The sequence below is a fragment of the Vanellus vanellus genome (genome assembly GCF_965231255.1).
Source record: "Vanellus vanellus genome assembly, chromosome: 17".
Classification (NCBI taxonomy): domain Eukaryota; kingdom Metazoa; phylum Chordata; class Aves; order Charadriiformes; family Charadriidae; genus Vanellus; species Vanellus vanellus.
In genome coordinates this window covers 1,005,964-1,027,196 of record NC_138922.1, presented here as the reverse complement: position 1 = coordinate 1,027,196, position 21,233 = coordinate 1,005,964, and the positions used below count along the sequence as shown (strand labels likewise).

At 45.2% G+C, this 21,233-nt stretch overlaps 1 protein-coding gene across 1 annotated transcript; it reads left to right on the top strand.

Annotated features, from left to right (window-relative positions):
- Positions 1–961: 961 nt before the first annotated feature.
- Positions 962–19,604, top strand: LOC309678789 (myosin heavy chain, skeletal muscle, adult-like). The gene is made up of 38 exons (XM_082491941.1): positions 962–1,515; positions 1,601–1,744; positions 1,838–1,994; positions 6,165–6,192; positions 6,291–6,402; positions 6,601–6,693; positions 6,820–6,883; positions 6,976–7,074; positions 7,180–7,283; positions 7,365–7,503; positions 8,145–8,263; positions 8,360–8,509; positions 9,153–9,323; positions 9,971–10,277; positions 10,377–10,450; positions 10,711–10,798; positions 10,893–11,010; positions 11,344–11,467; positions 11,554–11,690; positions 11,796–12,051; positions 12,823–13,065; positions 13,292–13,468; positions 13,554–13,699; positions 13,787–13,877; positions 13,966–14,355; positions 14,513–14,639; positions 14,810–14,928; positions 15,557–15,753; positions 16,164–16,347; positions 16,434–16,599; positions 16,767–16,891; positions 17,029–17,337; positions 17,438–17,641; positions 17,911–18,036; positions 18,132–18,302; positions 18,389–18,493; positions 18,637–18,732; positions 19,317–19,604. Exons 1-38 carry the CDS (start codon positions 1,309–1,311, stop codon positions 19,470–19,472), a joined length of 5,823 nt encoding a protein of 1,940 aa, XP_082348067.1. The 5' UTR covers positions 962–1,308; the 3' UTR covers positions 19,473–19,604.
- The last annotated feature ends 1,629 nt before the right edge of the window (positions 19,605–21,233 follow it).

The following is a 21,233-nucleotide window of genomic DNA, read 5'->3' as shown; positions in this document are numbered from 1 at the left end:
GAAAATCTGTACCAAAGGTGGAGATACAGTAAAATCTTTGTTAATTACTTTAGTGCTAGTCAGTAAATATTACACATTCATACTTACTCAGCTCTGTACCAAATACATTTTTGTGTATACCCATCTTTCAAGAGGAATGTTTAGATAAAGAGTATAATTGTTTCTTTGTCTTGGGCTGTGTCTCAGTTGCCAGGACTGTTTTACGTATGAATTTGGACTGTAACACATTTTGTTTCTCTCATTTCAAATATTAGATGAAAACAAGAGTTTAATTAATTTAAAATTAACATTTTAGCTTTTTTTTTTTTTTCCAAACAGTTTATCTACTGCCCTTATTGCATTTCTTCATTAGCCTGAGTGGAAAATGGAATGTGGAAAACATTTATTTTATCTGCACAATGCAACTGGAAGAGTTGCAGCACAGATAGACAATAAAAATCTCTCTTGGGTTCAGGAGGAAATCACTGGAAATGCAGCAATAGAATCCATAAGTCCTACATCCAAGTTCTCCAAGTGCCTTGACTAGCTGAGATTCTCTCGTTAAGTCTCTTGTCAAATTATTTATAGTCAATACATTCACATCATTGGTAAGATACAAAATATTTCTAAATATATCTGGTCAAATCAAATGACAATTATGCCCTTAGTTAAGTTTGCCAGACAATGCTTTGCCAAAGAATGTTTGGCAAAAAGTTTTTTGACCGAAGAAAGAGGAGGAATCCAGAGCATCTGCCAAACAGACTCTATAAAAGTGTCTTTGCGGTGCTCTGCCCTATCTCCTAGAAGAGCTTCAAGGTAAGTGTGCAGGGTCTAGTGATTTGTTGAAATTCAGCGTCCCCCTTTGTTGCATGTTATGCGGTGTGAAAAACCTCTGAAACTGGTTTCTGTATAAATTTTTCCACTGCTTTCAAGTCATCTGTATATTTTCTACCTATACTTTTTTTGTTTTAATTTTACATGAGAATAAGAAAGTTCCTTTAACAAAATTCATATTCTCAAATATGACACTGTACAATCTGTGCAATCTGTAAAGCCAATGTACAATCTGTACGTTGTCAAGAGACACAAATAACAGCAATTTTTAAAAGGTATTATTCAAGGATGAAAGCAAGATTTTTCTCTTCTGGTTTTAAATCATTAAACAGGAGGAAGGCTAGTTATGCTAGTTTTAGCAATTCTATTATATGCTTAATTTTAAAACATTACAAAACGTCTCTTTGTAAGCAAGGTACATTAACTACCTATTGATGCCACATTTTGTTTCTCCCACAGGGTTCTCTGCTGACGTGCCTTCAGTAAAGTGCAGACATGACGTCTCCGGACGCTGAGATGGCCGTCTTTGGGGAGGCGGCTCCTTACCTCCGAAAGTCAGAGAAGGAAAGAATCGAGGCCCAGAATAAGCCGTTTGATGCCAAGACATCCGTCTTTGTGGTTCATCCTAAGGAATCCTTTGTGAAAGGAACAATCCAGAGCAGGGAATCAGGGAAGGTCACTGTCAAGAGTGAAGCAGGAGAGGTGAGTGGAAAACAAGGCTTAAAAACTGTAATTCCCAGTCTCAGCTCTTAGCTGACATACATGCACCTCCTTCTTCCTCTGACAGACCCTGACCGTGAAGGAAGATCAAATCTTCTCCATGAACCCTCCCAAGTATGATAAAATCGAGGACATGGCCATGATGACCCACCTCCACGAACCCGCTGTGCTGTACAACCTCAAAGAGCGTTATGCAGCCTGGATGATCTACGTAAGTACCGGCAGCAGTCTTTTGTTGGGTAGCGAGGAGGAACTGCTGTGCCAGGCTAAGTGGAAGCCAACGTGCTGTCTCCCTTCCTCGCAGACCTACTCGGGTCTCTTCTGCGTCACTGTCAACCCCTACAAGTGGCTGCCGGTGTACAACCCGGAGGTGGTGTTGGCCTACCGAGGCAAGAAGCGCCAGGAGGCCCCTCCACACATCTTCTCCATCTCTGACAACGCCTATCAGTTCATGCTGACTGGTGAGTTTCTTGGTTTTCTTTAAAATTATTTGACTGTGAACACTCAGAGAGGAAAAAAAAATCTTTTCACTGCAAAATAGTTCAGTCTAATAATTTTGGGAGGAAGGTGGATGTTTTGTCATCCTTAGAAATGTTTTTACTGGACAACATCATTGAGATCATGTTTCTAACATTCAATGTTAGAATTTGCTGTCCAAGATACTTGGGAGGATATGGTTTAACACTGAATACACTATCAGATTTTCCTTCAAAGAAATCTGTATAAGCTTTTAAAGTTCTGTTTTTTCCTTAGTTGAGAGGATTGTTCCTTGAATTATTTGCGTTGCAGGACTGAAAGTCACCAGGGCAGAGTTCTGTAAATAAGATTTGGTGTAAAGGGAAAGGACATCCAACATTAAAGCCAATGCTTCCTGAGGTGTTTTTATGAAAACTCAGGAAGCAGTCTTAGTCAGACATTACAGTGAAACCTGCTCAGAAAAGTGATACTTCCTCCTCCCATCTCAGAAACAATTACTTATTTTCCATTCATTATTATAAATGGAAGCAATAAGAAAGAAAGGTAGTGAAATCTTTTCTAGTATTTTCTAAATCTCCAGATTTTCACAAAAAACCCACCCAGATTAGGAAAAATATTAAACAAAGATAGGTATATTTTAATTTGTTAGAATAAATCTTTTCCCACCCTACCTCCCAAATTACTGTATTTATATCTGCAGTATTCAGAGCAGTAAGAAGGTTTATTGGAACAGAACACTATGAAAATGGAACAGTAATGAATGGGTATTTGGTTAGTGTGCCTTATCATGGCAATATTTATGTAAGTCATCATACATTTACTCTTGCTGGTGTCTTCAAGATGCGTGCAGGAACTTGATGAATGCAAATTCAGATGTTTCAACTGGGAGTTAGTAACCTAATGGCTTAGTCCTTTTAGCCTGCATGCAGATTATTGGAAAACAGCATCCTAGGGTCATAGAACAAATTTAAATCATCTAGCAAAAAGCACTTTTTTTTGAAAACTAGTCCAGTTACACAGCCTGTTAAAGTAGATAATTAAACACACCTAGACTTGCTTCAAAACATAACTCTGGCTAGTTAAATGTGAAAACACAAAAAGGCACGCAAAAGTAAAGGTTTGAGAACAACTTGCAGCACTCATAAATGCTTATGCTTATTTCTTTTCCAAATACAGAATGAGCATAAGGGCTTAAAATGAGTCTGCAGAGTCTGCACTAACACAGTCAAAATTTAAAAAGGCAACAAATTTAAAAATATAAGATCATATCAGAACAACTATATAAGATTTTAATTTGTTTACCTTATAGCAGAGTGGCAAGTATTCATTTCTGGAACTATTCCTTAGAGTGGGATTCATCAGAGGAACTTTTTCTGATTGAAGTGTCCTTAAAAAAATGCAACAATAAAATAAACACTAGCAAATTGCCAGGACACGATTCAACCAGGCATTCCACTGGAACTCTACAGATTAAAAATTCTCACTGAAAATTGCCTGGAAAATGGCAAGTGCTACACTAACTTCCCAAAGAGTTGTGAGGGACTTTTAAGGAACAGCCTACTGGTAAGCTTGATTTTTCTGAAAGGCAAACTGCCAGCAATTTCTAAACAAGGTAATTACTGGGCATGTGAATGTATGTGAGTTACCAAGAAAAAAAAGATGAATTTTTTTAAAAATGGAAGTCTTGCCTTACAAAACTACTGATTGTTTTTAACAAAGGAGAGCTGGTCAAGACAACATATCTGAATTCAGCAAAGATCTTCAGGACAGTTTATAAAGCAGCTATTCTTTGCATAATTTATGCTTACATTCACTACCCGCTATAGAATTGAGAAGGTTCAAAAAGAACTGGTTAAGAAAAAGGAAGACATGGTAAAAATAGGGTTGGGTTTTTTTCAGTTTTCATAGTGCAAAGATTTTATCAATGAAGTTGCACTGGATTCTGTTCTGGGACTTTAGCTATTCAAGATTTTTTTAAAATTATCTAGAAATGCTGACAAGCTTTCTGATTTCACTAAGTCCTTGAGGCTAGTAAAGATGAATTCTAACAGTGAAAAATTTCAGAGTGACTTTGTGGCATTAAATGATCAAATTATTATTCAGCGATGTGGCAATAAAGTTTAGTCAACAAGAATGTATAACAATGGACATAGGAGAAAAACCCCAAAGATGGGCTCATTGCTGAGAACTCCTGCTTTTGTTATAGATATCCTTTAATACAGCTTCAAAAATTTTGGCTCAGTGATCAGAAATCTACAAAATAACAAGTTGAAAGGTGGACATCACTGTGCAAGAAATAGAGACGAAAACAGAAAACATCATTATATCATGGTGGTTACCCAAGGAATGTCTGCATCTTGTTTACCGTATGTATTTCTGCCCTTCCTTTTTCAAAAAAGAATATAGTAGAAAAGGAACAGGTCAAAATAAAGATGAAAAGGTTTCCAAAAGTGTGAGAGGACATCTGCTCAGGTAACTCTAGACAAATTATTTGTGCTACTTTATAAAATTATGCATGGCATGGAGAAGATGAATAGACAAGGAAAGGGTACATGAAAAACCAAGCTCAGCATCAACCACATTTTTTTCCTTCACACAGTAAGCAGTTCAAAAACAGAGCAGACTGGATGACAAAAGTTGAACCAACACAAAAAGAACTGAGCAGGAATTAAAAATACAACCAGACAAAATTCTGGAAAGCAAACTCAGCCCAAGCTATTACAGACAAAAGCATCAAATATATCTCTGGAAATACAAACATTTCAATATTCTAGAGTATGGGAGAGTATTCCGGTAAAAGGTTACTACATGCTTATGGTATATTTGTGATTTTCATTAGAACCATAGAATCACAGAATTATAGAATTGTCTAGGTTGGAAGGGACATTTAACATCATCAAGACCAACCATCAATTTAACACTGCCAAATCCACCACTAAACCATGTACCTTAGCACCACATCTACCCATTTTTTAAATACCTCCCGGGATGGTGATTCCATCATTTCTCTGGGCAGTCTGTTCCAACGCTTAACAACACTTTCAGTGAAGGAATTTTCCTAATATCCATCCTAAACCTACCCTGACATAACTTAAACGCATTTCCTCTTGTCCCATTGCTTGTTACTAGTGAGAAGACGTCAACCCCCACCTGCCTACAACCTCCTTTCAGATAGCTGCAGAGAGCGATAAGGTCTCCCCTCAGCCTCCTTTTGTCCAGGCTGAACAATCCCAGTTCCCTCAGACGTTCCTCATCAGACTTGTGCTCCAGACCCCTCACCAGCTTTCTTGCCCTTCTCTGGACATGGTCCAGCACCTCAATGTCTTTCTTGTCGTGAGGGGCCCAAAACTGAACACAGTACTCGAGGTGGGGCCTCACCAGTGCCGAGTACAGGGGATTGATCAATTCCCTTGTCCTGCTCACCACACTATTTCTGATACAGGCCGGGATGCCATTGGCCTTCTTGGCCACCTGGGCACACTGCTGGCTCAAATTCAGCCAGCTGTCCACCAACACCCCAAGGTCCTTTTCTGCCGGGCAGCTTTCCAGCCACTCTTCCCAAACTCTGTAGCACTGCATGGGGTTATTATGACCTAAGTACAGGACCCGGCACTTGGCCTTGTTGAACTTCATACCATTGGCCTTGGCCCATCAATCCAACCTGTGCATATCTCTCTGTAGAGCTATCCTACCCTGAAACAGATCGACACTCCTGACTAACTTACTGTTGTCTGCAACAATCAATTGGCTACTGACAGAAAAACTATCTAGGATGCCTGTGCACTGATCTGTAGTGGTTGTCCTATGTCATAAACTATATGAGAAGCACCTGCTCCAGTTCACTTTAGCTTACAGATTACAAAAATAATCCATAGATGGAATCCTTTTCATAAAGAACATTGTCATGAAGAGAATATCCAGAAAAAGAAGCGTGTATACTACATCTGCTGTTCGCATCAGTATCGACATGTCAGCTTCCCTTCCATAGCTGGGAACTTTAAAATGTTCAAAAGGAATTAGAGATGAAGGCACACAGGTTTATAAAAGGAATTGGATGCCTACTGCTAGTACATCTTCTAAAAGTCCCAGGAATATTTTTAAAAGGACATTTATAATACTTATTAATAAGCTCTTTGCTTCTGCCTCTTTCACAGATCGCGAGAACCAGTCGATCCTGATCACGTATGTACACCCCCTGCTCGGGTTCCTGCGGGGCTGCCCAGTGCCAGGGGACCTCCTGCCTGACCACACGCTCTCTGCTTCTCTCTCTGGTTTGACAGCGGAGAATCCGGTGCAGGGAAGACTGTGAACACAAAGCGTGTCATCCAGTACTTTGCAACAATTGCAGCGAGCGGGGAGAAGAAGAAGGAGGAGCAGTCAGGCAAAATGCAGGTGAGTCAGGAAGAACAGACTGGACGTTCCACATGAAATTACCATATCAACTAAACACTGTAACTGAATACTTTTCAGCCTGTAGGGAACATTTGAGGATGGAACCATTAATTAATAGATGCTGGCTTGAATCAAGGCTTTCCTCTATTCCTCATGTGATTTTTGGAAGGATAACCAGCAATAATTGTCATCCTGCAGGGAACGCTTGAGGATCAAATCATCAGCGCCAACCCACTGCTGGAGGCCTTTGGAAACGCCAAGACCGTGAGGAACGACAACTCCTCACGCTTTGTAAGTTGTTGCTTTGGACAAAATCCCGCCTTATTATAACAGTAGTGATGGGCTCGTGGTATTCTCAGATAAGGAGATGGCAATGAAATGCATCCAGGCTGAAATGCTGCTTCTTCTCCTGAACAGGGCAAATTCATCAGAATCCACTTTGGGGCCACAGGCAAACTGGCTTCTGCAGACATTGAAACTTGTAAGAGACTCTCCTGGCCTGATCCCATTCCTTCCCAAATTCCCACCTCCATGTACGTCCCTGTGCCTAACTCTTTCTACCTTCCATGACAGATCTGCTGGAGAAGTCCAGAGTCACTTTCCAGCTCCAGGCAGAAAGAAGCTACCACATATTTTACCAGATCATGTCTAATAAGAAGCCAGAGTTAATTGGTAGGAAACATCATTATGTCTGTTTGAGGATGATGGCTGAGCAACAGTTCCCTCTGTTACATGGATGGCAAACTAAGCCTGTGCCTTGTCTCTTCCTGCTTTCAGACATGCTCCTCATTACCACCAACCCTTTTGATTTCCACTATGTGAGTCAAGGTGAGGTCACTGTTCCCAGCATTGACGACCAGGAGGAGCTCATGGCTACAGATGTAAGTACTACAGAGAAAATATTTTCAATGAGATTGTTAAGGCTGTTGGGCAATGTTTTTACTTCATTGTTTCGACTGCAGAGTGCCATTGACATCCTGGGCTTTTCTGCTGATGAAAAAACAGCCATCTACAAGCTGACAGGGGCTGTCATGCACTACGGGAACCTGAAGTTCAAGCAGAAACAACGAGAGGAGCAGGCAGAGCCCGATGGCACAGAAGGTATCAGCAAATGTGCTGATCAGCAACTAACTTGTTCAAAGAACTGCTCTGTTTGCAGAGATGGTATGTTAGCGACCAAAGATAGGCCTTTGTTGGCCTGAGTCGCCACATAAAACACTGATGAAAAGCATCTTTGCTCATTGTCTGTCTAACTGCAGAGGTGCTTCCCTGATCATGGAAAATACCATTATTTTATCTAAATGATGCTCCCAAAACACACACAGCCTGAAAAGGGGAACTTCAAATTCAACATAGGCTATCTCTCTCTCTCTAAAACCTTCAACCACTGTCACCATCATATTTTTATTTTGTGAAATAAATCCTGCTTTCTTTGCTATGCCGAAATCCGCTTTCCTCAGTAAAGGAATCTGCTGCATGGATGCCTCATCTACTACCAGAGGTCTTTGGGTTTCTTCTGGGAACTTCCAGATACAAGCTATTCCTACCCAAGCCATACTTGTTCTTGCTTTCAAAGAGGGCCATCATTAGCTTCCAGAATTTACATTCCTCCCCAGACCTTCTGTATGAGACCAAACCAATGCGTTTCCGTTTCTAGAATATGAAGAGCGGAGTTGTTCATACCAAGCAAATTCTAGCCGTTGTCCAAAGATAAATGCTTCTCTCTCTCTGTCCTTCTGTAGTGGCTGACAAGGCTGCCTACCTGATGGGCCTGAACTCAGCTGAATTGCTCAAAGCCCTGTGTTATCCCCGAGTCAAGGTTGGGAATGAATATGTGACCAAAGGTCAAAATGTAGAACAGGTAAATAGAAGATAATATGAAAAAGGTTTGAAAGAGCATTTGAGGATTCTTCTTTGACCCTGGGAGGTACCTCTGGTCCTTTCTTCTCTGCTTCAGGTAAACAATGCCGTTGGTGCCCTGGCGAAAGCTGTCTATGAGAAGATGTTCCTGTGGATGGTTGTTCGCATCAACCAACAGCTGGATACCAAGCAACCCAGACAGTACTTCATTGGTGTCCTGGACATTGCTGGCTTTGAGATCTTTGATGTAAGGAACAAGGATTGGGCACCATGGTCAAGGGAGGGCCAGGGAGTGGTCATGCGGACTCAAAGGCACACTTCTTTTTAAGAAGATTCTGAAGTTTATCCTCCTCATCTGCAGTTCTCTAGAAAACCCTCCCTCCTCTCTGTCACAGCCTCAAATGGCTTTCCTAACAAACACTTTGGTTCTAACTTTCTCAATAGGTAGAAGAAAGCTCTGCTTTCTGACAAGTGGTCCAAGAGGCCCTTGGGCTTGCAAAGGTCCTAGGCTTTGCAAACAAAGAGACAGCTCTAGGACTAAGGCTTACACAGATGCAAGCCAAAGGTGTGGATGCTCTTGGAAAAGCCAAGGAAAGGGTAGTGCTACGCAAAAATTCACAGCACGTGAATGCAGTGATGATGCACAGTAAAAAAGAAATGTTACTTTTAGCTTGATTTCAAAAGCAATGAAAACAATAATAATAATAAAAGCTTTTGAGACCAGTAAATTTTACACTAGAAGTCCTGCTAAGGAAACACATGCTGTTACAGCACGGTTAGGAGTGGTGTTTCAGCTGGGGAACTTCCAGCAGCACTAGGAGAATGCTAGCAAAACGTTGTGCTGTTTGCCACACCTTGAGAACCTGTGCACCTCTCCTTGCTTTGGGCAGTTCAACAGCTTTGAGCAGCTGTGCATCAACTTCACCAATGAGAAACTGCAACAGTTCTTCAACCACCACATGTTCGTGCTGGAGCAGGAGGAGTACAAGAAGGAAGGCATTGAATGGGAGTTCATTGACTTTGGGATGGACCTGGCTGCCTGCATTGAGCTCATTGAGAAGGTACCTTTTCCATACAAGCGTACAATGTATTTTGGAGTTCTGTGATGTTTCTCAGCCACATTCAGCTCAGAAAGAACTTACGGCCATACATTCAGTGACAGTTAAACAAAATATTTTGCATTGAAATTTATTGTAGTCTGGGGCAGAGAAACCGGGAAATGCAAATCTGTGTCATCAATCCCGCATTACCTGGTCTTCAAGCACGGTAAAGGTAGCCTGGAATCCCCCATCAGACTTCCTGGAAAAAAAAAAAACTGGAGTCAGTCTCCTTTCCTTTTTCCTCTGAAGACTCTAATCTGAACTCCACACGCAAATCTGGGAAATAAATATTGTCTTGCCTGACTTCCCAAAATAACTAGGCTCCTTGTAGCTATTTTCCCAATTATTTTTCGATTTACCACTTCTCCCACCAATTCTACTGCCAGTTCTAACCTGAGGCAGACAGACATTCTTAGCAGTTCTGTGAAGATGGGCTGCAGGAAGGTCAGGGAAGGCAGAATTAAGCTGCCTGGCTGAGAACAACTCTTGACCAACTTAGGCCTTACCCAGGCTGAGACGCTACCAGCAACACATGGCTACCTTTGACGTTCATAGCACATGCTTCACATCATTGTCATCTTTCTGTCACTTCTTGTGGTACCTTCCAGCCCATGGGCATCTTCTCCATCCTGGAAGAGGAGTGCATGTTCCCCAAGGCAACTGACACCTCTTTCAAGAACAAGCTCTACGACCAGCATCTGGGCAAGTCCAACAACTTCCAGAAGCCCAAGCCTGCCAAAGGCAAGGCTGAGGCCCACTTCTCCCTGGTGCACTATGCTGGCACGGTGGACTACAACATCACTGGCTGGCTGGAGAAGAACAAGGACCCCCTGAATGAAACCGTCATTGGGTTGTACCAGAAATCATCAGTGAAGACACTGGCCTTACTCTTTGCCAGCTATGGAGGGGAAGCAGGTAAGTTCTGGAAAGTCCATTTCCCTGTGTTTGTACGGTACAAAGGGGAATCTCAAAGACAATGTTAAAGGAATCTGCTCATTTTCTTCAATATTGCAGAGGCTGGTGGTGGTGGCAAGAAGGGTGGGAAGAAGAAGGGTTCTTCTTTCCAAACTGTCTCAGCTCTTTTCCGGGTAAGCACTCAATTCACTACCTCATTATTAAAATACACATTTAAATAATAGAGGATATGAGCAGAATTGCTGTGAGAAGAAAGCTCTGCAATTCCATGCGCATACTCTGATTTATATATATTAAAGAAAGTTTACAACAACATAGCCATGCATTTCTGATAGGTCAAGACACTGTTAATTTAGTTTTACATATGCACATTATATATAGGCATTCATTGCTTATAAGCTTTAGTCTAAACTTTTATGTTGTAATGTCACAGGAGAATTTAAACAAGCTGATGACAAATCTACGCAGCACTCACCCCCACTTTGTACGATGCATCATCCCAAATGAAACAAAAACACCTGGTAAGGTGATCAAATGGGAGGAAAACTTGAGCAGCAGAAGCTCTTCTCCTGAGCGTCAAACAATGGGGTGGTCACTAATGGTGGTGTTTGTTAGGTGCCATGGAGCATGAGCTGGTGCTGCATCAGCTGCGCTGTAACGGTGTGCTGGAAGGGATCAGAATTTGCAGGAAAGGATTCCCCAGCAGAGTCCTGTATGCTGACTTCAAACAGAGGTAAGAATGCAACATCTTCCTCTCTATACATAGCAAGATGACTAGCCTGACCCTCTTAAAAAACTTGAAACATTATACTTCAGGAAGTACCTAAATAATAACATAGGCATGTTTTATTGTGAGTTTACGACTGATTTTATATTGATGGTGAGGATTCTCTTTGACTTGGAATAAATGCTATGAAAAGTTCACTCGCACTGTCTTGAAAGAATGGACTGTCCCTAATACATAACATCACTCAGTCGGTCAGCTGTTGCTGAGAAAGCTCTGGACTTCGGTCGCAGTCTTGGTTTCAGTAACGTGGATTTCTTCGTGTTCTGCTTTCTCCTACAGATACAGAGTGCTTAATGCAAGTGCTATTCCAGATGGTCAGTTCATGGATAGCAAGAAGGCTTCGGAGAAGCTTCTTGGGTCCATTGACGTGGACCATACTCAGTACAGATTTGGTCACACCAAGGTAGAAACCGATGCCGTGTTCAAATACTATGTGCCTGTGTTGTGCAATGTCTGAGACTCATGTGCTACAATTTTACCTTTCTTAAGGTGTTCTTCAAAGCTGGGCTGATAGGTCTGCTGGAGGAGATGAGAGACGAGAAACTAGCTGAGATTATGACCATGACACAAGCCAGATGCAGGGGCTTCCTGATGAGAGTGGAGTATCGGAGAATGGTGGAGAGGAGGTAGACATTTCTCACCCATGTATCATATCCTCATGGTACTTTGCTAATTGAATTCTAAATTCATCTAAACCAACGTATGCAATTGCCCTGTGAATTTTACTCCAGGGACTCAATCTTCTGTATCCAGTATAATGTTCGTGCATTCATGAACGTCAAGCACTGGCCCTGGATGAAGCTGTTCTTCAAGATCAAGCCCTTGCTGAAGAGTGCAGAATCTGAGAAGGAGATGGCCAACATGAAACAAGAGTTTGAGAAAACCAAGGAAGAGCTTGCAAAGTCTGAAGCCAAGAGGAAGGAGCTGGAGGAGAAAATGGTGACCCTACTGCAGGAGAAAAACGATCTGCAGCTGCAAGTGCAGGCCGTGAGTATCACTCTTCATCTGTCCCTGGGAAAAGAATGATATTCAGTCAGAATGCTTCTTACCCTAAGCAGAGACTTGCAGGACGCTGACTAATGTGCAGTAGGAGACAGTCTACATCACATGCTCTAACGTTGAGTAAACAGGCACGGGCAGGGGCACGGTGAGTCTCATGGCAGCTCCACCCGAGACTCGGCATTCCTGCTGCCTGAGGAAAGAGCCCTGTAAGACGAGCTAACATGTAATCCACAGCAGAGAGCTCTGAACTGGAAGGGAAGTATCTCCATCTACTCAGCTCTCAAAGCAGTGTATGGGTCTAACAGAGGAAAGGCAAACCTGAGCAGGACGCCCTTCTCCTACTTGCAGCTACACCAGAAGGCCTTGATTACTTTCAGAAACACAGATGCTTCCCATTCCAGCTCAATTAGGAAAAGGCAGCTTCTTCACACCAAAAAAATCCAGCGCTTGCTCCACTAGGTTATTCTCACAAAGCCTTTACTCCCCAAATATTAGCAGGTTCATCATAAGTCAATTAAAACCGCAAGCTATTGAAGACTTTCTGTCAGCTACCCTCTCTGTGAGGCATTTTGAGGAGACACAGAAAATTTGGAATCAGTGTTGATTCCCAGTAGACACCTGGCAAGAGCTTCCAGTTCTGGAGTGGAAGGCCAGGTTCATCCCCCATTTTAACACACGCCTACTGAGTGATACAAAGGACAGGGCAGCGAATCTTCAGAGCATTACAACTCACGCAAATCTGTGTCTCCCCACCAGGAAGCAGACAGCTTGGCTGATGCTGAGGAAAGGTGTGACCAGCTCATCAAAACCAAAATCCAGCTGGAAGCCAAAATTAAGGAGGTGACTGAAAGGGCTGAGGATGAGGAGGAAATTAATGCTGAGCTGACAGCCAAGAAGAGGAAACTGGAGGATGAATGTTCAGAGCTGAAGAAAGATATTGATGACCTTGAGCTAACACTGGCCAAAGTGGAGAAGGAAAAGCACGCCACTGAAAACAAGGTACACACACAGCGAGTCATGCAGAGGGTGAAGGGACAGATGTGTCCCACATCAGTCTGGTATCCTCAGAACGAAGCTTAGTTTGGAACATACCAGGAGGAGCACAGCTGGACAGCTCGGCAGACCAAACAAAAAACAGAAGCTCCTGGACTGCAACGTGAAAAAGTCACTGCACTAACAGTCAAGTCTTCTACAATGACTTTCTGCACTTTCTCACAATCCACAGGTGAAGAACCTCACAGAGGAGATGGCAAACCTGGACGAGACCATTGCCAAGCTGACTAAAGAGAAGAAAGCCCTCCAAGAGGCCCATCAGCAGACACTGGATGACCTGCAGGTAGAAGAGGACAAAGTCAATACCCTGACCAAATCTAAGACCAAGCTGGAGCAGCAAGTGGATGATGTAAGCCCACAGGCATAGAGCAAGAAGAGGACAGGTATGGAGTTAGACCTGACTGGTGGAGCACTGATTGTCTTGTTGTGTTTAGCTGGAAGGGTCCCTGGAGCAGGAGAAGAAACTGCGCATGGACCTGGAGAGAGCTAAGAGGAAACTCGAAGGAGACCTGAAGCTGGCCAATGACAGCATAATGGATTTGGAAAATGACAAGCAGCAGCTGGATGAGAAACTGAAGAAGTAAGTGTGGCTGTGGGGCACCTGAGTGCTGGGCTGGTGCACTTGTCTTTTCTCTGTGAGCTCTACCACGGTTTGCTTTGCCCAAAGGAAAGACTTTGAAATCAGCCAGATCCAGAGCAAAATCGAGGATGAGCAAGCCCTGGGCATGCAATTACAGAAGAAGATCAAGGAGCTGCAGGCAAGTCTCTGCCCCTTCCCCTCTCTCACCCAGTCCCAGGTCAGGAAGGAGGAGGACATGGGTGTGAAGGGTCCCTGATGTTCCCCAGGCGCGTATTGAGGAACTGGAGGAGGAAATTGAGGCAGAGCGAACCTCTCGGGCCAAAGCCGAGAAGCATCGGGCTGACCTCTCGAGGGAGCTCGAGGAGATCAGTGAGCGCCTGGAAGAAGCAGGAGGGGCAACTGCAGCTCAGATTGAGATGAACAAGAAGCGTGAGGCAGAATTTCAGAAGATGCGTCGCGACCTCGAAGAGGCCACGCTGCAGCACGAAGCCACGGCTGCCGCCCTGCGGAAGAAGCACGCGGACAGCACGGCTGAGCTTGGGGAGCAGATCGACAACCTGCAACGAGTGAAGCAGAAGCTGGAGAAGGAGAAGAGTGAGCTGAAGATGGAGATTGACGACTTGGCCAGTAACATGGAGTCTGTCTCCAAAGCCAAGGTATGGAATTGCAGTAGCACGTGCTCCCAGGGCCACAGTATGGCACAGAGGCTACATCTACCAGCCACATTCTCATCCAAAAAAGTGCCTGCTGTGAGGATAAGGCAGAGTCCGGGTGTTCATCTCCTTTCCTTCCTTGTGTTTGCTTGCTCTCTAGGCAAATCTGGAGAAGATGTGCCGCACTCTGGAAGACCAGCTGAGTGAGATTAAAACTAAGGAGGAGCAGAATCAGCGCATGATCAATGACCTCAATACTCAAAGAGCTCGTCTGCAGACAGAATCAGGTGAGACACCCTCTTTCCTCAGGTGCAATGGGAGGGCCTGCATGCTATGGGTATAGCACAGGCTGCAAAGTGACAACTGCTGTAACCTGTCCAGGCCACTCCTGATTGCATGGGTTTACAGGCAGAAACTGTCATACTATTGATATATTTTGTCACTTTACCCTTTCCAGGTGAATATTCACGCCAGGTGGAGGAAAAAGATGCTCTGATTTCTCAGCTGTCTAGGGGCAAGCAAGGATTTACCCAACAGATTGAGGAACTCAAGAGGCATCTAGAGGAAGAAATAAAGGTCTGGACTTACCCTACTGCCTACATCCCCCCTGAATGAATCTGGAGAATCCTGTCTGATCCAAGATTGGTTCAATATTCTTTCCCCAAACACATGTAGTACTGGAGGGAACACCAGTAATGCTCATCCCCCAACTCATGAGCTAGAGGGGGAAGTAAGTTGCAGTGATTTTGATGCTGGAGGACATCATCCACAAGGCTTTGATGAGATTTTGACAACATTCTCCGAGACAGGATTCATACATTATTGTGGAAACATTTACAGAAAGAGCAAATTACTGTCCCCAGACCACCTGTGGATCATCTTGATACTGCAGAACACATTAATGAACGCTTCCAAAGAGCTGATCCACAGCCAGTTAGATCCCAGTCTGTGCTGCACTCCTGGATTATACAGTCCCATGTGAAAGACTTTACACATATGTCGAAACAGTTAGAGAAACAACAGATTACCATCCCCAGAGCACCTGTCACTAACACGTCCTGATGCTCTGGAACATGATGAAGGCTTCATCAGCTCCCAGCTTCATTTGCCTAATTATAGCTTCATTCTAATTTCACTGACAATTTCATTATCAAGAGGCATCTCAAGCCAAATATTCAGGTTACCAATCCCTATATCCTCACAGGCCAAGAACGCCCTGGCCCACGCCTTGCAGTCCGCTCGCCATGACTGTGACTTGCTCCGGGAGCAGTATGAGGAGGAGCAGGAAGCCAAAGGGGAGCTGCAGCGTGCCCTGTCCAAGGCCAACAGCGAAGTGGCCCAGTGGAGAACCAAATATGAGACAGACGCGATCCAGCGCACGGAGGAGCTGGAGGAGGCCAAGTATGTGGGAAGTGGGATGTCGAATGGCTGGAGAAGATTGAGTCTGTCAAGGGAAACTGGAGCCTCTGAGAGTGGGTTAGGACAGGGCTGCAACGAAGGCAGGGATATACTGTCTTTGTGGTAGGGGGGAGAGAGGGAGGCATAGGAAAAGTATGCTGTGGAAAAAGTGCAGATTGAAAGGACAAACGTACCGTTTAGGTTTAGAAAGCCTAAGACAGGCCAAATACTCAGTAGGTGGTAGAGCACAGAAGTCATAGAGTCTTTAGGTTGCATGCAGTCTTGGAACAGAAAAAAACACCATGAAAAGCACTATGCTCAAAGTCCCAAAAAGGCCAACTGCCCTCTTGTGAACAGTACAAAATGGGCTTCCCTCTAAGCTCTAACCTGGAGCTGTGCTTATGTCCTTTCAGGAAGAAGCTGGCACAGCGCCTGCAGGATGCAGAGGAACACGTGGAAGCTGTGAATGCCAAATGTGCCTCCCTGGAAAAGACAAAGCAGAGGCTGCAGAATGAAGTGGAGGACCTGATGATTGACGTGGAGCGATCAAATGCTGCCTGCGCGGCTCTGGATAAGAAGCAGAAGAACTTTGACAAGGTCTTTTGAGCTCCAGGCCAGGGGCTCCAGGGCAGAGCGTCCCCTCCTGGTTGCCACATGCATACTCACGCCCCGTTTCTCTTCAGATCCTGGCAGAGTGGAAGCAGAAGTATGAGGAAACGCAGGCTGAGCTGGAAGCCTCCCAGAAGGAGTCTCGCTCTCTCAGCACGGAGCTGTTTAAGATGAAGAATGCCTATGAGGAGTCCTTGGACCACCTGGAAACGCTCAAGCGTGAGAACAAGAACTTGCAGCGTAAGTCCCTGGCCCTCTGCTCCTGGCAGGGCTTTCTCCCCACCCACCACTACCCACTGCTCCACATGGGTCTGTGCCTGCAGGTCAGCAAAGGTGCTTGTCACCACCGCAGGGCCCTTCCCATGCAGCTCTGTGCCTGACCATGCCATTGGTGTTTGTTCCCACAGAGGAGATTTCCGACCTCACGGAGCAGATTGCCGAGGGAGGAAAGGCGATTCATGAGCTGGAGAAAATCAAGAAGCAGATTGAGCAGGAGAAATCTGAACTGCAAGCCTCCCTGGAGGAAGCTGAGGTAGACATAGATCTAATAATTGGTGCCTAGACTGACAGTATGGATGTAGTTTTCTGCAGAAATGGCAGGAAAGAAATAAGAGGTTACTTTAGAAAGGAAGCAGTAGTTTAAGTCACTCTTCCTTCTGGCTTTTCCAGGCCTCCCTAGAACACGAAGAGGGGAAGATCCTGCGCCTCCAGCTTGAGCTCAATCAGGTGAAGTCTGAGATTGACAGGAAGATAGCAGAGAAAGACGAGGAAATCGACCAGATGAAGAGAAACCACCTCAGAATTGTGGAGTCCATGCAGAGCACCCTGGACGCTGAAATCAGGAGCAGGAATGAAGCCCTGCGGCTGAAGAAGAAGATGGAGGGAGACCTGAATGAAATGGAGATCCAGCTGAGCCATGCCAACCGCGTGGCTGCAGAGGCACAAAAGAACCTGAGAAACACACAGGGAGTGCTCAAGGTCTGTTTAGCAAAACTACAGAAAGAGAAATGACATGCCTGGCATTTTTGGCACCCAGGGGCACACTGCCACCTTGCAATGTCTCTTGCCTCTTTTACAGGATACCCAGATACACTTGGATGATGCTCTCAGGACACAGGAGGACCTGAAGGAGCAGGTGGCCATGGTGGAACGCAGAGCAAACCTGCTGCAGGCTGAAGTTGAGGAGCTACGGGCAGCCCTGGAGCAGACGGAGCGCTCAAGGAAAGTGGCTGAGCAGGAGCTTCTGGATGCCACCGAACGTGTGCAGCTCCTCCATACCCAGGTCAGGCACTCTGCCGGAAATTAATCCCATCAAAAAGGGATAACACAGAACGCGATTTCTATGCATCCTGTAAGTGATTGCTCTGTAAACGCTTGAAGAGCTATACCGAAATATGGCCAATCCAGCCAGCCACCCGTGTCTGGTTTGCTGCTATGGCTCCACAGAGGGCTCTTGCAGTTAAGAGTTTCATAAACAGTACTCACAGTTTCAACTCTTGATGTGGAGGCATCAGTTCTAAAAGTACAAATCACATCTTTCATGTTACACAGAACACCAGCTTGATCAACACCAAGAAGAAGCTGGAAACAGACATTGCCCAAATTCAGGGTGAAATGGAGGATACGATCCAGGAAGCCCGCAATGCTGAAGAGAAGGCCAAGAAGGCCATCACAGATGTGAGTCGGGGACTGCCTTCATTGCTGATTGTGGATGTATTCTCCCAAAATGTGTCTGCAGCCCTAAAATGGCTTTGAGTCTTTGCTCTCATCAGGCAGCCATGATGGCAGAAGAGCTGAAGAAGGAGCAGGACACCAGCGCCCACCTGGAGAGGATGAAGAAGAACCTGGACCAGACAGTGAAGGACTTGCAGCACCGTCTGGATGAGGCTGAGCAGTTGGCCCTGAAGGGAGGCAAGAAGCAGCTCCAGAAGCTGGAGGCCAGAGTGCGTAGGGCTTTTACTTGTGCATGAATGGATATGTCACATAAGCAGCCAGCAGGGAAGCTCCAAAGATGGGCTTCTCATTGCAGGTGCGGGAGCTGGAAGGGGAGGTTGATGCTGAGCAGAAGCGCAGCGCTGAAGCCGTGAAGGGTGTGCGCAAGTACGAGCGGAGGGTGAAGGAGCTGACCTACCAGGTAAGGCAGGAGGCCTCCCTGGGCTGACAGGGTTTTCTCACAGCAAGTCGGATCTTGTGCACACCACCCCCAAGGGGAGCCATTGACCTCAGTTGGTGGGAAACCAATAATTCATTCTCTTTCCTGTTTGCCAACCACTCTAGTCTGAGGAAGACCGGAAGAATATTCTGAGGCTCCAGGATCTGGTGGACAAGCTGCAAATGAAGGTGAAATCCTACAAGAGACAAGCTGAGGAGGCTGTAAGTATTGCTTGGAGAATGGGCAAGAGCCACCTTCCATCGGGGCAGCACGCTCTTTGAGATGAGCATGAATACCAGGAAGGAGCCATGCGGGTTTATTATCACGTCACGAGTCCTTTAGATCCTGGGCACCCTGCAGTCAGGGATGAAGTGAGGGAAGTTCTGCAGCCTGTTTTATACAGGAGGTCAGACTAAACAAACCCAGGGGCCACATCCACGGGCTGAGAAGTTCATGAACCTCTGCTGCTGATCAACAGCAGAAGGCTTCGGGGTCTTTCTCAACCTACGAAGTCACACAGGTAGCTGGGCAGCAAGTCGTGGGAGAATAGGGACTCGTATGACAAATCTAAGTGACAAAATAGCTCCTCAAGAGTGATACAGCAATGGAGAAGCTTGTCACCGTGATTCCTGAACAAGAGAGGATGAGCAGGTCTATGTGAGGCTTCTGTGTAAGCAGTGGTGGGTGGGGGATGGGGGTCTGGGTGTTCGCCCAGGGAAGAGGCGCAGCCCCGCAAGGCCGAGGCGCAGGAGGAGTGAACCCCCTGCCCTGGGCTCCTCACCACCGACTCCCTGTCCCCGCACAGGAGGAGCTGTCCAATGTCAACCTCTCCAAGTTCCGCAAGATCCAGCACGAGCTGGAGGAAGCCGAGGAGCGGGCTGACATTGCAGAGTCGCAGGTCAACAAGCTGCGAGTGAAGAGCCGGGAGTTTCACGGCAAGAAGATAGAAGAGGAGGAGTGAGAATGTGGCGAGGCAGCAAAGAGGTGACCTGAGGGACGCACAAAATGTGAACGTCTCGGTCACTTTCTTCTGTCATTAGTCTTTGTAATAGTGTCTAGAGAATAAAGACCGTAGTTTCCCGTGTATACAGAACATGAGTAGCTTCTTCTCACTCTCTGTGTTATGCTACTTTTGTCTCCCCTGTTAGCTATTGGATGCCGTGGAATTTTGGCTATTGCTGAACATTTAGCTTGTGCCCATTACCTGTCTGTTGCATAGCACATGCTTTAATTTACAAGCAGTTAAAAGGATAAGTAACAATGTATTTTCCTTGCAAGGGGAAAGGGCATAGAAGACAACCAATTTATAACAGATGCAGCTCTGTTTAGGTACTTCAGTGATTGTTCTTACACATTTCACATTGCCTGTGGGTGAAAGACACATGGACAATGTCATGGTATGTTAAAAGAAAAACGTACACAGAGATGTCTGTCTAAGCTGGTATTTCCATAGTACCAACAGCTCAGTGCTCCGAGGTAACTCCTGTCCCTTATTTTCAGGAAGACCAGACAACTTTGGAGGATTTTCTCAGAAACCAGAAAGACTGAAGGAGCTCTGGGTTAGAGACAAATGCTAACTGCACCAGGTACAACTCAGAAAAAAAGCAAGGAGTGAATAGCAGCTGGTAATGAAGGGAAAACAAGAAGCACATTATGAAGTGCTGGCCAGAGTATGTGTTAACACTGAATACTTATGACAGTGTATCTCTTTCCAGCTCTGCCATTCATTTTGTGATGTTTGAAGCAGGAGCTAGCTCCTGCACTGAGCACTGGGTTTAGCAGGGCACAACAGACAGGAGTGGAGATGGCACAGTGGGCCGAGGAGACAGTGACTGTGATCTGTTATTTAAGTTGCCTTAAATAGCCCTTCCTTTACAGGTGGAGAATCCTTTAAAAAATGCAAACTTGCACAACAGCATCCAACTGATTCTCTGCTCACTCTTATCAGGAAGCAAGGTGTGATTCCATGCAGTATCTATCTACATCAGTTTTAGGTGCAGTGCTTGACTTTTGCTCATTTCACAGAGGAAAGAGGCATTTGTGCAAAAAACATACCTGGTGTCTAACAAGATCTTGAAATGCCCAAGAAAGCCAACAGAAAATGAAAACGTGCAGGCAACCATCTGCAGGAGGTCTGGGCTTTGTGGTGTCATGTATTTGGACAGAGACCACGTTTCCCTATTGGCAAGTATCAGGGTAAAAAAGAGAAAACTGAGGCAGCTGGGAGCAGAGAGCCTGGTCTCTGCCATGCTGGATGCATGCCTCAACTGTCAAGGCACCATTCCTGATTCCTAGCTCTGTTCTAGTCCCTACATAGAAACAGACTCTTTCCTAGGACTGGGAGAAGGCACAGAGTGCTGGACATCCACTTCCTGGGAACTGAACCAAACAGCAGGCCACTGCACAAAGCGTGTCTGTGCATCTCTGCGTTTGGGACAGGGGAAGGAAGGACAGCCTCCGGTTCAAGTGGATTTTGAGGGTTGCCAGTCGGAACACACCCAGCAAAACAGGCACCCCAAGGGAACACAGGGACAAACACAGAGTTGTTGAATCCAACTGTTTTTACACAGGAGATGTTTTGGCTTGCCACAGAAACAACACTACTGGGCTCTCCCAGCTTAAGACACTTATGGGATTATTTACCAGAGACGCAGAGAAGAGGGAAGTAGGTTTTTGGGTAGCTCTACTGAGTGTAGAGGCCTGTGCTCTGCACATTTGACTC